This window comes from Erpetoichthys calabaricus, chromosome 3 (genome assembly GCF_900747795.2).
Source record: "Erpetoichthys calabaricus chromosome 3, fErpCal1.3, whole genome shotgun sequence".
NCBI lineage: Eukaryota > Metazoa > Chordata > Cladistia > Polypteriformes > Polypteridae > Erpetoichthys > Erpetoichthys calabaricus.
The window spans coordinates 267,809,138-267,825,522 of record NC_041396.2 but is presented as its reverse complement, the minus strand read 5'-3'; the positions used below and the strand labels follow the sequence as shown (position 1 = coordinate 267,825,522).

The 16,385-nt window shown below is 40.2% G+C and overlaps 1 protein-coding gene across 1 annotated transcript in view; it reads right to left on the bottom strand.

Annotated features, from left to right (window-relative positions):
* zgc:158659 (uncharacterized protein LOC791141 homolog) overlaps window positions 1–16,385 on the bottom strand; it is a 114,794-nt gene that overhangs the window by 74,410 nt on the left and 23,999 nt on the right. Inside the window, exons 4-5 of the mRNA XM_028798226.2 lie at window positions 14,625–14,834; window positions 14,228–14,478 (exon numbers count right to left, since the gene is read on the bottom strand). Coding sequence (XP_028654059.1) covers window positions 14,228–14,478; window positions 14,625–14,834 — 461 coding nt within the window. The remainder of the gene's footprint in view (window positions 1–14,227; window positions 14,479–14,624; window positions 14,835–16,385) is intronic.

Genomic DNA, 16,385 nt, shown 5'->3' with positions numbered 1-16,385 from the left:
AGAAAATCTTGAAAGGACACTTCCTTATTGGCGCCAGTAGCTGTCAGAACCATGGACCATTCTTCGGGACTTGCAAGTGCGTCGTCTGTTTCCATTGATATTCCCTCCAAGTGCTCCTCTGAATCGTCAACAGTTTGCTGTCCAAACCTGCTTTTTTGAAGAAATTCTTGATTGTTTCCTCCGGAACTTCATCCCAAGCTCTCCGGGCCATTTGCATCGCTTCTAGCAGGTCAATTCCTAGTGGGCGTTTATCTTCGATATCCCACAGTAATTTTCTCACAATGAGTTTGCGGTATCGCAACTTGAAATTGTTAATGATGCCCTGGTCGAGAGGTTGAAGCTTAGATGTCATGTTCGGCGGCAAAACCTTGATTGTCACAGCTTTCATGACAAGGATATGGTTATGTGCTGTGCAATTGTCGATGAAAAGAATGACTCTTCTTTTCTTCCGGACCATCGCTGTATCCACTTTCTTCAGCCACTTGGAGAAAAGCTCTAATGTCATCCAAGCTTTCTTATTGGCCTCGTAATGCATAGGTAGCAATTTCACATTTTCGAAGCATCTGGGTTTCAATGATTTCCCAATCAACAATGTGGGCAATTTTTCTAACCCATTCATGTTTGCGCCCAAAAGAAGAGTCACGCGCTCCTTACTTTTCTTTCCACCGTGGCAAGGTTCACCTTTGAAAGTCATTGTTTTGTCTACAGTGCATTTGAAGAATAAACCAGTTTTGTCTGCATTGAAGACGTCATCAGGACTGTAATCTTGAACAATTTCTGGCAGTTTCTGTATCCAATGACTGCAATCTTCTTCTGGCACTTGCGCATTTTCGCCACATAGCCTATTAAACACAATTCCGTGTCTTTTCTTGAATTTGTCCAGCCAACCATTGCTGGCTTTAAATTCTGAATGGCCCAACTCTTTGGCAAATTCTTCTGCTTTTGCTTGTAAAAGCTTCCTGTCAATAGGAACGTTCCTATCCCTCGCTAGAACAAACCACTTCAAAACGCATTGTTCAATGACGGGATACTCACATTCCCTCATCCTCTTCTGATGGCCACGTGACTTCTCACTGTACAGTTTCAAAATCTTTTCTTTTTCTTTCAGAAAAGTGGCGAGCGTACTTGTGGGAATGCTGAATTGCTTTGCAATTTCCACCTTCTTCTTGTCGCCCTTTTTGACGGCTCTGATGACGGTAACTTTTTCCGCTATTGACATCGTTTTAAGCTTACGCTTACCAGTTGCCATTTTTGGGGCACGTACCGTACGGGAGACTATGGAGAAGCACACAGACACGAACACTATTCAAGGCTCCTCCCGACAAGAGACTGACAAAGGTGAAGGGAAAATGGGTTAAAAACGTCTTTCTTGTGACAATTTGGAAATTCCAGACGCCACCCGGTTGGTTATGACTCATGGAGCACCGAAGGGATGCGGATTATTCCAGCCACTCCCTTTAGTTTTTGGACATTTTTGGTCTCAAAACAGACGTCCTGCCCTCAGAGAGTTGCTTAATCCCTTGTGGAATGCATTTAGATAAGATTTTGCGTCCCTTTTCTTGGTTTTCCGGGCCACATGTTCTGAAATGTAGCCTCAGAATAATAACCCAAAGGCCATAGAAAATTCGACTAATGGAGGTTGGGAGCCGAAAGGTTTTCAAGTTGAGGAGATCTAAAATACATTGGTCTTATGGGAATTTGGCCGGGGACTAACAAGTAATTCGACATAGGGAAGTTTTCGACTTAGGGAAGGTCGACTTAGCGAGGTCCAACTATAGTGAAAAAATGAACTGCAGCCACAATTTAAAAACTACCACCACTACAATATAATGCCAGTACAACCAACCTATTGTTGGTATTTTATTTTGTTACTTATTCAGGTTAGATAAACACCCTAACAGCAAACCCCTACCTCTTTTTGATTTTATAATGTTATTAAGTGATTTATTGTATCTGATATTAGTAAGATTATAGGTCTAAGTAATTTAATTATCCTCATCACTGCACCTGTAGATTATTTAAGGTCCTTTCTGGCACTGCATCAAATCCAATTCAGGATAAGATATAATCTGTATATAATTATATTTTATCAAGGTAACTGTAAAGAGTAATTACAATAATTATATAGTTTGTGGAAATGAAGGACAAAGGCCAAAGGCTCCAGGGACAAAGTAAAAAAAAAGGGGAGAGTGAGGGAATTTTTGTCTGGCACCTTTGAAAACCTGGGAGGGGCAAGATGTGTTTGAATTTGTAAGAGAAATGCACATGTGTGAAGAACACAATGTTTGAATCAAATTAATAAAGCCTTCACAAATATCCCATTGATCTCATAACTCCCCACTGTCAAGAGCCAATAAAGCTGCTGGGCTATATAATGGCAGGGATACACTAAGAAAATGCAAGCAGTCTGATGGGAACAAATGAAGCCTGTCTTATCAGGGTGGATTAACTGATGAATGACTGACTGTGATCATTTTGTAAGAGGCTTAGCTAATAGTTTTGCAACCAAAATAATCAATGAAATGGGTCAATAGCAGAAACAATCTTTTGGGTCCTTGCCCTGGTTTAAAAACAGGACATTTAGGGCAAAAGGGATCAGTTTGGATATGGAAATGGAGAAGTTTAACATTTGCAAATAAGGAAAAGATAGTTGTGTCCAAAATGCTGAAATTACCTCTGGGAGTAAACTATTAGGTCCTATAGAATGCCTTGAATTCACAATATTAAAGGCCTCTTTCAGCTCGATCAGTAAAATCGGGGATGCTAGCATGGCTGAAACATTAGTAAACAATTTGGGAAGAGATACATTTTCAAAAAACAAAGAATATCCTGCAGAAGATATACTGTAGAAATTTCAAGAAAAAAGCTCAAATAGAACTCGTAGAAGCAGTTATCCTTCTGTTGGGGACTGGTAGTGTCAGAGCCCAAATTATTTTTAATAGCTGCAATAAACACAAATTTGTCACAATGGTACAATTTTAATGTCAGTAATTTACTAAAGTTTGCACTGGATACATCGCATTGTGTGACAGTACAGTCAATTTCAACGAGTTTAATTTAGATTTAGATGGAAATCTGCAGTTCATAATCAGGATCTACAACCAGTGGCGTGAATCCTTCACTGCCAAGAGCTGTTGTTCAAGTTTATTTATTTTAAGTTGGTGTGTATGTGCTTGGTTTGTAGCAAACACTACCATTAAAGCGAACAGCACCTTTTTCAGCCACCCCGATATATGCAGAATCATTGATGGAGATGGAATTTATTTCCAAAAAGTCATCTAATATAACTGAAATTTTGGCCCAGTGTTATGAAGCAGGGATTTGTTAGACTGCCAATGAGAGGCGTGAGAAGAAAGCTTCAGAAGGAAAATTTGGATCATGGACACTCTGTCATCAGTCAATGAGTCTAGTTCCAATGTAGAATCAGACAACGAAGCCATTAGAGAATATGTAATACAAATATAGTAAATCCTTGAATATGAATGATGGTGGGAAAAATAAAAAGAGAAAATTTTAGCAGGAGAGTGAAGCAAATGGAACAAGTTACACAGTGCCAATATAAATCTGCATAATGACCTAATTGAATGAGGGACACATTGTTGAAGCAGAGAAGAAAGTTTATCATGTTACAGATTCATGAATGCATTTGTGTCAATGCTCACAACAGGTTCATATTCTTTTAAACAGAGAATTTGATTGATGATATAACGAAGGAATGATGATTGAAAGGGGAGTGAGTGAATATATACAGAAGAAGGATTTTCTTTTGAGCAAGCTTAACTGATGTACAGGAGGACCGGCCAGGCTAATCTAAAATCACTTTGAAAGACTTTACTTACTTACTTTACCAAAAACATGCGATGAAAAAGAATCACTATGCCTTGTTTCTAAGGTTGATGACGGAACAAAGTAGTGCCATTTACAAAGTTTCCACATATTGTCAGTTCAGAGCTTAGTCTACTATAACAATGTCACATTGGTCTTCTTGTGCCACATGTAATTTAGTACACTGACTCTCTTTATGTTTGACTCAAAGTCTAAGATATTCAAAAGCAGAATTTTAATGTTGGTCATGTTAGTAAAAAGAAAGACTATGAAGTGAAGTATAGTAAAATAATATGGGCAAAAAGATGATTATGTGTTGTCAACCCTTTGAGTGTAGACCAGTTCCATAGGCTTGCTTTATTCCCAGAATAAATGCCTTTCAAGTACAACAAGTAACAGGACTGAAATTGGGATAAAAGTATATCCATTGACCATCATAAAACAGACTAGTGGCCTACAACATCACTCCTAGAACTATCTGACAGTCAACAAAATTCAAAAATCTCAAAATCAGGGGCCTCCAACAAGAAGAGTTCTCAGTTGTAGATTATATCCTGTGGCAATGTTCATTTTGGGGCAAATTCACAAAGTTCGGGATAGATTATAGGCCACAGCCTTTCCAATAACTGAATAGCATCATCGCCTTCAACATTTTCTTTCAGACCTAAAATACAGATATTGTTTCAATAGTTTCAATGTTTCAAATCAATTACTCTCCAGTGATTATATTTTGTCATCTGTGAAAGTCATTTGATTTATTAAGGTTCGACGTTACTTAAAACTAATTTTTTCTCTTCTTTAACCTCACTAACATCCTGATGAATTACAGCAAGGTCTTCTCTAAAATCAAGTTGTAAAGCTGCAATCTTTCTTGTGACAAACTTAATTCAATTCAGGGCACATGGCATGTATTGTGGAGTTGGATATGTCCTCATCAGACAAGTGTTATGATTTGTTATTTTGTTTGATATTTTGTGGTAATTCTTGTTCCTATTTCACAATATATTCCTCTATTTACAAGTCTGTAACAGTGAGGATAACGTTAGTTTTTATGTTATGGCCATTTGAAAATGTAAAATATATTTATAGTTTTCCTTCAACGCCATTTTGTTTTAGTGTACTTTTTTTGTGACATCTGTTTTCATGCTGAGCATGTCATTAGGGGTCAAGAGTGTAAAGTTTAGCTCAGTACACCTCCTGGTATCCAAGAGTGGATATATACACTGTTAGTGTGGGGTTCTTGTTATAAAACGTTTCCCTGGTTAACAAATTTGCTTATGGTATTTAGGATTTTGATTTTTAGCTTACGTTTCTTGACTGTGGTTATGACTTTTGGCTATGAATTTGCCTTGATTTTGAACTACATTTCATCTCGTGATCCTTTTCAATAAAATTCTCACTGTCGCACTCTGAGTCAGTGTTGTGATGTAAGATTTTGCATACAACTTGATAAATATTTTGTATGTCTTTACATACAGTGTTTCTATGCTAAAATCATTTCTACCCCCCCCCCCCCCCCCCAGGTGTACTTTAACATATTGTTTGGGGGCAGGTGTAAAGATGTTCTATTTCCCCATTGGTCTGAGGTATGGCTGTTTGGAATTGGCTTGTCTCAGAGGCCTTTAAGTACCATGATGTTCTATTGGCTCTAGGGGTTGGACAGAACATCTATAAATGTATGTGTTTAACCTCACAATCTCTCTCTTACTAACCTGTGATGATGTAGATGTATCTCTCTCTTACTAACCAACATCTGAAAGAAGCATCTCTCTTGCTAACCTGTGATGATGAAGACAACACAATGAAGAGCACAGCTCAGCAGCCATTTTGAACAGACATGTGGCTAAAAGCTGAGCACCAATGATGCCTTAACTAGAGACATTTAAGTAACTACAAGTCTGTGTGCCACCTGAACTACATATCACCATTTAATCAGGTTGTATGGTTGCCAATATTCAAATATACTTTGCATTTTGTTATTATTTATGAATATTATCAATAATACATTATTTTATGTGTAACTTAACTTCTGTTTGTCTTTTTACTACATCTAATTGCCTGAGGTTATAGATATAGAATGGAAGGTGGGGATAAGTTATATACAATAATACCTTATAAACAGTGGTAAGTCTGTGAGATTAGGCATTCTAAGGCTACATATTAATATTACAATAGGGGAAAGTAGAGCAATATATATTACTCTACCAAGACAAAACAGTCAGTACAAAGCCTCACCTCGAACTAGCTTCTTTTTCTGCAGGCTTGCAACTTCTGAGTAGGATGCATTGCCAGATGGCATTAATGTATATGCCAGTAAGAGTTGAGTGAAATATGATATAACTAGTCATTTAGCCCGTTACAATAATGGGCGCTAGAACAGTAGTGCATAAACATTAGTAGGAACAGTCTATATTAAATGGCAAGGGACTTTGACCTCATTCTTTTTGTTGGTCGTATTTTTCTTTCTTTCAGCCTTTCTTTTGTTGATGTTTACTTGCAGAGCTGACCGTTCTTTGTGGGCTGCCGCCGTGTATTGTGTGTCTTTAATTTTCTGTGACAGCAATACTGTCTTGTACGGCTCTATTCAATAAGGGCGTGCACAAAAAGGCGAGCTTCAAAAGGGCAACCTCAATTGAGCGTGGCGAATAAGGGCTCGCCTTTTTGTGCGGCCCCTTATTGAAGGATACCTGTGCGCGCCCTTATTGAAGGATACCGTCTTGTACGTCCGCTGGCTTGTACGTCTGTAATATACCTTTAATTTGCTCTGGCGGTAATACAGGCGTGCGCATCGGTAATATGCCTTTAATCTCCTCTGACAGTAATACTGGCTTGTATGTGGCTGTAATATGCGTCACTGTATTGTGCACCTTTAATTTCCTCTCACAGTAATACTGGTTTGTATTTCCGTAAAACGCCTCTAACTTTCTCTGACAGTAATATCATGAATCGCACCATGCCCCGCGCATGCGCACTTCATCAGAAGACACCCACACACGGACACCTGGACGCACATAGGGATTTTATATATATATATAGATAATTTTATTTGAGTGAGGAAAATACAGCTAAAGTTAAGGAAAAAAGTGGGTATCCCTGGAGAGCTGAACTAGAATCAATGCAGCACTCAAGGGCATGTGATCTCCTGCAATGGCACTGTTGTTAAACCACAAGAGTCTAAAGGCTGATTGCACAGCAGTGATAACCTTGTGTATGACTTTCAAAACAAAGTAACACAATGTTCACACTATAGGTCTGTTCCCATTTTTTCACACAAATTGAATACTCATTTTTTTTAGTGAAGTGTGATCATCACAAAACATCATGGAGTCACACCTTTTTTGGAAAGGACTGCCTTGCATCAAACTCATCAGTGTCTCACCATATCAGTCATGGTTCCTCTCTCATGACCACCAGTTTCTACATAAACATAAAGCATTAATAACTGCACTCAAATCAACAGCTAAAAATGTTAATTTTCTGTTTCTCTCCCTTGGTATCATTAGCTGACACATTTGCAGACATCCTGTACATCAACTAAAAACTATTGCATCAACCATCATCTGTCCATTACACCACAATTGTAAGAGAAAAACAGTTTTTAATCATTTTGTACCCACCAAGCACATTCAGGACTGATATCTGTGCACAGTCATACCAGATTTGGATCAACTGCAAAATTAATTTGAACAGTCAGACAAAAAAAAATCAGATATTAGGCAAAAACCAGAATAGAGTCACTTTTAGCTGCAGTATGAAAATATCCTTAAAAGAGTCCAATTTGTTTAGACAGCAGTGTTCCTTTATGTTCAACAACAGCATTAAAAAATGCATAAATACACACATACAATACACACATTCATACAATCTCAGACCTCCATCAGCACACTAACAAAACTGACTGCACTGAAACAGTAATTCAAACATAAGCAGTCCCTAAGCAATTGCCATTGTTTTGAGCTGACTCCTTAACTGATTGCAACATTTTTCCCTTGTTTGGTTTTGCCCTTTACATTTGCATTTAATTGTTTTCCTGTTATTTTTTTTTTTTATTTTGTTAACTTAATAAGAGGATAGGGCCTCTTACTTACTTATGTCTTCTATCCCTCTTGTGGCATAGGAAGCTGACAAATGTCCGCCAGGCATTTCTGTCCAGCACTTTTCTTTTTAGTTGGATTCAAGTGAGGCCAATCTCCATCGTATCTGCCTCCAGGTCTCAGCACCATGTGTATCTTGGCCTTCCTGTCTTCCTTTTGCCTTTGGGATGCCAAGTCTTGGACTGTCTAGCGATTCGAGTGGTAGTCTTTCAGAGGGTGTGCCCAGTCCATCCCTATTTCTACTTTAAAATGTGAGCTTCTGCAGGCATTTGGTCTGTTCTCTTCAAAGGGCCATTGTTGCTGATGGTGTTGGGATAGTGTATCTGCAGGATCATTCAGAAACATGTGTTCATGAAGGTCTGAACTTCCTTACTTGTTGTAACTGTCATCCTCCAAGTCTCAGCTCCATAAACATGGACTGACTTTATGTTAGTATTAAATATCCTGACCTTGGTCTAGACCATCAGCTCCTTGAAGCTCTAGGTGTTTATCAGTTGCAGCAATGCTGCTGTAGTTTTGTCATTCTGGACATAACATTATCGGCTGCACTTCCTTGCTTGTAGATGACTTTACCCAGGTAGGTATAAGCATCCACCTCTTCAAATGTTGTGCCTCTCAGCTTAATAATTAATGGTGTTGGCGTAGATGACTTTCGTCTTTTCTTTGTTAATGTAAAGGACAGCTTGAGAAGAGGTGGCTGCCAAATTATTGTCCTTATCTTGTATCTGCTGCTGTGTCTGTGATAGAGGTGCCGGGTCATCAGCAAAGTAAAAATCATTGAGCTGCTTCCAAAGAGTCCACTGGATTACATTTAGTGTTTGAGCTATTGTTGACTTCATAATAAAGTTGATCACAAGTTGGAATAGAAGCGGTTTGAGTAGGCAGCCTTATCTTACTCTCACTTGGTTCTCACTTGGAAGGTCTTATTGAGTTGTCCACCATGGATGACTCTGTATGCCAGTCTTTCAAATTAATTCCCGATGATATTAATGACTTTTCCAGGTACACCATAGTGTCTTAGAAGCTTCCAAAGGGACACTGTTAGTATCCATATTACTAAACGAGAATGGTAAACCGGATATGGACGCAGGGACCTGCCCGTGGACGCAAAAGACATAGTGCGCAAGTGCCACACAAAGCCCCCCCCCCCCCCCAGAGTGAAACGGGAGAGACTACGCACGTGCGCAGGCGCCACACAAAGCCCCCCCCCCCACCAGAGCAAAACGGGAGAGACTACGAACCGTCAGAGTAGGAAACAAAGTAAAACGTCATAAAGAGGTTAAAGAACAGGGACAAACACATGGAGAGCAGGTTACAGAACAAAGCCCCCCTGCCCAGAGTAAAACGAGAAAGACTACGAACCGTCTGACATGCCGCAAGCAGGATAAAGCGAGGTCAGAAATAAAACACAGAGTAGGAAATCAGCATGGTAAAAACCGACATAATACGGAAGGCGCAGGCGTCGCCGCCATATTGTGAGTGGCACTAATGCGTGGTGAAAGCGCAGGAGGAGACATAGTAAAACAAGAGGAGTCAACGCCCCGCCCCAGAGTGAAACGGGACACACTACGGAGTCCACAAAGGTTCATACATCAAACCTGAGATGGTACGGACACACGTCTGAAACCGCGGAAGCAAAACTGTCTCGGCTCCAAAACTAAACATCTCAACAACTAACACAGCTTCGACACCGAGCCCACATGGACAGATCTAATGAACGTGGACGCCTACAATGTGCGTCTCAAACTGTGTAGGCAAAGCAGGCACGGATTCAACACGACACAGCTCGAGTGACCGAGATACAAACACGCGCCTGCCTGGATATAATTAATGAACGCAGGCGCCTACAACGTGCGTCTGAAATGCCACAGACCAGGCAGGCACTGTTCCAAAAAGAAAGAACTCGACTAAACGAGATACGAAGTGAAACGGGAAACACTACAGAGTCCGCAGTGCTCCACAATGCACCGCATAATATTTCGGAAAGAACTTCGTAGTAACAGTGGGGAGACCCAGAGTGACACGGGCGAACGCTCCATATTAAACATACGTCATCCTCACACGTCCAAACTATACAGCCTAGGTGAATCATATTACAGTGATGCATTATTAACAGTACGATAAACATCACAGTATCGCAAACAAATGAAAATTATTACTCGAAAAAGGGAAAATATATTCACCACGGACCAGGTGTCATTAAAACAAAAGCAGAATAAAGCGAGATCAGAAATGAAAGAGAGTAGAAAGCAAAGTAAAACGTCATAAACAGGTTAAACGAGGGGGCCAAACACATGGACAGCAGGTTACAGATAATCCATCCATCCATTTTCCAACCCGTTGAATCCGAACACAGGGTCACGGGGGTCTGCTGGAGCCAATCCCAGCCAACACAGGGCACAAGGCAGGAACCAATCCCGGGCAGGGTGCCAACCCACCGCAGGACACACACAAACACACCCACACACCAAGCACACACTAGGGCCAATTTAGAATCGCCAATCCACCTAACCTACATGTCTTTGGACTGTAGGAGGAAACCCACGCGGAGAACATGCAAACTCCACGCAGGGAGGACCCGGGAAGCGAACCCAGGTCCCCAGGTCTCCCAACTGCGAGGCAGCAGTGCTACCCACTGCGCCACCGTGCCGCCCGGTTACAGATAATGAAGACCGGAACTCAAAAGCTTCAAAAACAAAAGCTCGACTGACCGAGATACAAACTGAAACGGGAAACACTACGGGGTCCGCAGTAGTCCACAATGCACCGCATAATAGTACGGACGGAGCTCCGTATTAACAGTGGGGTGCCCCAGAGTGACACGGGCGAAGTTCCGTATTAAACGTGCGTCATCCTCACACGTGGCTGCCCAGCGGGCACGGATTCAAAATGCCGGGGGTAGGCGAGCGAAGCGAGCAGGGGGCGGAGCCCCCTTGTCTTTTCATAGTCAACCACCAGCCAAAAAACATACAAAAATTCTTACATTCTCAAACTTACTTAATCCATCAGCACACTTACAAAACTGACTACACTGAAACAACAACAGATACACTACCAGTCCCTGAACAGTTGCCATGACTTTGAGCTGAAGCCTCATCTGATCCCAACATTTTCCCTTTTTAGTTTGCCCTTTTTCATTTGCATTTAATTGCTTTACTTGTCTTACTTTTTAATTTTGTTTACTTAATTAGGGTACAGAGCTTGGTGTGGGCAAGTCCGGCGTTATGTCATTATCAATTAAGCACATAAAAAGCCTGGAGTTGATTTGAGGTGTGGTGCTTGCATGTGGAAGATTTTGCTGTGAACAGACAACATGCGGTCAAAGGAGCTCTCCATGCAGTTGAAAGAAGCCATCCTTAAGCTGTGAAAACAGAAAAAACCCATCCAAGAAATTGCTACAATATTACGAGTGGCAAAATCTACAGTTTGGTACATCCTGAGAAAGAAAGCAAGCACTGGTGAACCCAGCAACGCAAAAAGACCTGGACGTCCACGGTAGACAACAGTGGTGGATGATCGCAGAATCATTTCCATGGTTAAGAGAAACCCCTTCACAACAGCCAACCAAGTGAACAACACTCTCCAGGGGGTAGGCGTATCAATATCCAAGTCTACCATAAAGAGAAGACTGCATGAAAGTAAATACAGAGGGTGCACTGCAAGGTGCAAGCCACTCATAAGCCTCAAGAATAGAAAGGCTAGATTGGACTTTGCTAAAGAATATCTAAAAAAGCCAGCACAGTTCTGGAAAAACATTCTTTGGACAGATGAAACCAAGAAATGAAGGGATTGTGTTAAAAAAATGCTTTAGTTGCCTCACATTTTTATGCAATCGTTTTGTTCACCCCACTGAATTAAAGCTGAAAGTCTGCATTTCAACTGCATCTGAGTTGTTTCATTTAAAATTCATTGTGGTAATGTACAGAACCAAAATTAGAAAAAAGTTGTCTCTGTCCAAATATTTATGGACCTAACTGTATATCATGGACCTAACTGTATATCTGAAAAGTTGCTGTTACAGAAAATGTCAGTACAGTAGCCTCCCGCTTAAGTACGCACCCATTTAAGTACGCATCCCAGTTAAGTATGCATATTTTTCCCTAAAATTCTGGGTTCAAGATTTATTAGTTAAACATGTCATGAATCGTCATTTGGCGAAGGTTTTGAAGTTTCTTGCGTTTGGCTTTGGGGGAGACAGCCCGGATCTTGCTCTGAAATGATTCAAACGATTTCTTAAGATCATCGAATGTATCATCAGCTTCAATTTGAACTTCAGAGCAGAGCAGCTGATCCTCGATGTCGAGAACACGCTATGGCCCTCTTACTGGGAGCAGACGTTTTGCTTAGGTTCGAGATGATTTTGCAGCGTTGAGACTCATTGAGATGCTTGCCATTTGGTTTCTTTGACATCGTAGTGAAATGCAAGCTATTTGGGAGTGGCAGCTAAGTACGCGCAAACTTCGCCGGTTCAAGTTGCGTTTGGGAGTGGCCAACCTAAAGTACGCACCTACCGGCTAAGTACGCACAAACATCGTAAGTTCAAGTTGCGAATTTAAGTGGGAGACTACTGTAATTTTTACATTGGATATTGCAGGGGACAAGATATGTCTGGAAATATGACAGAGACAGGCATTGTGACACAATGTCATCACCAAAGAACAGCTGCCCACATTTTAGCTACTGTATGAAACTATTGCTCCTCCCAATAACAAAAAAAACCCCATATAATCATAAAATAAATTTGGTGGTGTAACGTCATTAATAAATTATTTACTGATTAAAACAAGATGACTGATCTTGTTGTTAAAGATTATCTAGATCTAGATGACTCAAGTTAGTTGTTTACCTAACGATGCTGGAATCGTTTGTCCACAAACTCATTCAGTTGACTGATGTGGTACAAAATGATTTGAAATGGTTCAATGTGGGTTGAACAAGGCATGAACAGGTTCTTCAACTGCCTCAATTTTGCTCCGTGAAAACCTCTAAAATCACAGGGGAAATCTAATTTTACAAGAAATGACATAATTTTACTGATGTATTGATTCACACGTGACTAAAATTACAGAGGTCCTCTGATAATAATTACTTTACCTTACCTTCTGGTGTAAAACTAATTCTGTCTAAATAGGGCTTAATTTAATGAAAATTTTTATCACTGAGGATTTGAATTAACAGTAACAGATTTTTTGCTTGTAATTTGGCTAAATTCAAGTTCTGCCATTAAGTTTACAATGTATGCATATCTTGGTTATTTAAGAAGTATTAGAATTCTGTCGTTTGTTTTTGATTAAAAGTGTGAATTTTGTCTCAGCTTTTTAATTGTTTTTAATTTCTGAAGTTCTGGTTTTCTTTACTGATAATCGTTTCATATTATCTTGTTTCTCATTGTTCCAATACCTTTGTTAAATTTGTCTTTCTTATTATCTCCATGTTTCAGTTTCATTGTTTAACATTACCTTGTTTAGTGTTACTGAGTTTTTGTTTTTTCTTTGTTACTTAGATTATTGTTAAATAAGGGTTTTCTTTCATGCTTACGCAAGTTTTGGGATCTGTTTTATAAGGTTTTGACTCCCCATTTAAAGTAAATCACAACAGCATTCAAGCAGTACATAGGAGGGTATATGTGCATCTTTTACTTGAAAAGTATTTCCACAAAATATGTTACTAATGTGTAGACATGCAGACAGATTTTACTGTAAAATATGAGGAAAAAAAACGCTCAAAAACCTAATCAGGTAAGAATGGGCTGAATGGGAAAATGCCACCCCTTTTGCATAGAATGACTTCAGTCCTTTACTAAATCTACTTCCACTTCACCCTCAGTCTAAAAAGGCCCCTCATAAAAAATCAGACCTGAATGAACAAATATTCGAAAACAATTATTCAACATCAAACATCAAACGACCCAAAAGCAACAAATGTTGCTATCAGCCATTACAGGTTTATAAGGTCATTATTGTCACACGTTCTAATCCATGTACAACACATTGCCAGAATCTGATCAAGCAGCTAACTTTTAACATACTTTTATGGAAGAGAGTCTGCCCTTCTCATTGCTAGATGGTATTTGCATCTAAACATTACAAAAACAGACCTTTGGTCACAAGTGTAAGAATAGCACAAACAGCTGAAAACCCAAATGCTATATTGACATCCAAGTCATGATTTGCTTGACACTGTTTTATATTTAGTTTATGATGGCATTGCCAGTTTCTCTCAAACAACACCTCACACATTCATTTGCACTATTTCTGACTCATTTTAGCAGCATTGTAGTCACGGGGACTCCCTTTATCTTCTCTCACCTTATACTGGCTGAGAGGCAGCCGCTCCAGCAGGTACTCATCGCAGCCACACACTTTGAGTATGTACTTGCCCTGGTACTCCTGTACACAGAGCCTCAGCTGTTCAGGAGACAGATGCATGCTCCTTGTCTTTTTCCTAATGGCTTCAGCAATCACCTGTTCTGGCAAGCAGTCATGTGGTATCTTCAGCGTGTATTTCTGCTTGTCATTTGTGGGAGACACAATCACCCAAATGGTCACAATGAGTCGTCCTATGAGAATGACAGAAAGTAACATATTGGCTGGTGTGTCAATGAGTTGATAAGCTAAGTATGAGAACACAGGGTGAGTGGTTTCAAATGTTTTGTCAGGAATAACGTTTATTAAAGCCCTTGATCAAAAACTCCACTTCTCCTACCTTTGTCCAGTTTATTGTATATATGCTTGGGAAGTTCTGGAGTTGATTCCACATTGGGGGGGTATACATATAGCGCCTGGCTGTGTGCACCACCTGCTTCACGCTGCTCTATGGCCTCCCGGCAAACAGTGAGGATATTGCGACGGAAATCTTGCACTTCAGTGTCTTTCATGAGCTCAAATTCACAAATTGGCATTCCAATGGCAAAGCCTGTACAGAAACAAAACATAATAATACTAATTTAGTGAGGTTTAGAATTCTGCAATGAGAGAACACTCCTTCAATTTAAAAGGCCGTTTAATATTGAAATGTGCTAGAAATGCTCAAGGAAAACCTCACAATGCTGCAACATCTAAGGAATTTCAGGCAGTTAAGTATCATTTCAGTCAATTAATTACATACAACACCCTCCCAAGTCCCAGAACTGTATATTTCTGGCATGACACAGAGGAGAACTGCCATCTCTGTGATGCCCAAAACCCCAGCTTGCAGCACTTTCTTTCGGACTGCAAGGTGTTTTTAACCCAGGGATGGTATCAATGGTGTAATGACTAAGCCCTGCAAAAAATGGCACAGACATCCCAACAGCAGATCCACATCTTCAGGCAAGGAGTCTGTGTTCTAAACATTAACAAGATGGAGTGGCTTGTCCTGACACCTGTGTGCAAGTGGATCATGACAGTGGATTTGGAACAACAGCTGAAATTCCCATGTGAGGTTGCCCTAACTTCCCTCTGACCAGATATTGCCCTGTGGTCCGCCTCTGCCAGGGCAGTGGTCCTGGTCAATCTCAACAACCCATGGGAGGAAGGCATGGAGGCAGCCTTTGACAGGAAGAAGGAGAAGTACATTGGGCTGTCCGTGGCATGCACAGAAGCAGAATAGAAGCAATCTATCTACCTGGTAGAGGATGGTTGCAGAGGATTTGTTGGAAAATCCACCCATCAATTTTTGAAAGCACTCAGAATCACTGGGTCCAGACAGAAGAAGACACTTAAGGAGATGGCTGGGGAGGAAAGCAAGGGAATTTTTGGCTGCGGCTCAAAGGAAGGAAATAAGGTGGGATGAAAAGAATCTTATGCTTAGCTGCAGGAAGCAGTAGGGAGATGTTCCTATGGCTACCCCACCACCAGGAGATGTTCTTGGTTTAAAGGGGCAAAACATATGTGAAAGCTCCCAGCTGATGACACTGCAGCTGAACCAATGGATGTGTGACAGGCAGCAATGCCCACATGTAGAGAATACCTGTACTTCCATCTCTCCATCTATTCATTTTATGAGTTTACCTTATTCTGGGTAGGGTTACAAGGAGTTGCAGATAATCAACCAGTATTACATACAAGATTCAAACAAACTCCCGTTGAATAGCTGGGATATGCCAGAATAAATGACATCTCAAAAGTGCTGCACAATTATGCTGGCCTATGCAAGATCAAATATGTTCCATAATTTTTAGAAATTAGCTGTTGGCCATTTTCTGCTCCAGTGAGGCTGGCAATACCTCTTTGTTAAGATGAATTTCCATTCCTTTACCTTGTAGCATCAAACGTTATACAGCACTTATTAAAAAAATTTGCTCATAGATGGGTGCACTTCTGCCATGAGTGAAATTAACTAACTGGAGCTGATGTTTGTATGCAGTGCCTATAACAACATTCACCCCCTTGAAAGTTTTCACATTTTATTTTTATACAACATTGAAAAATGGTAAATTTCACTTGGGTTTTTTGACATTAATCAACAGAAAAAGAAAATTTAAAG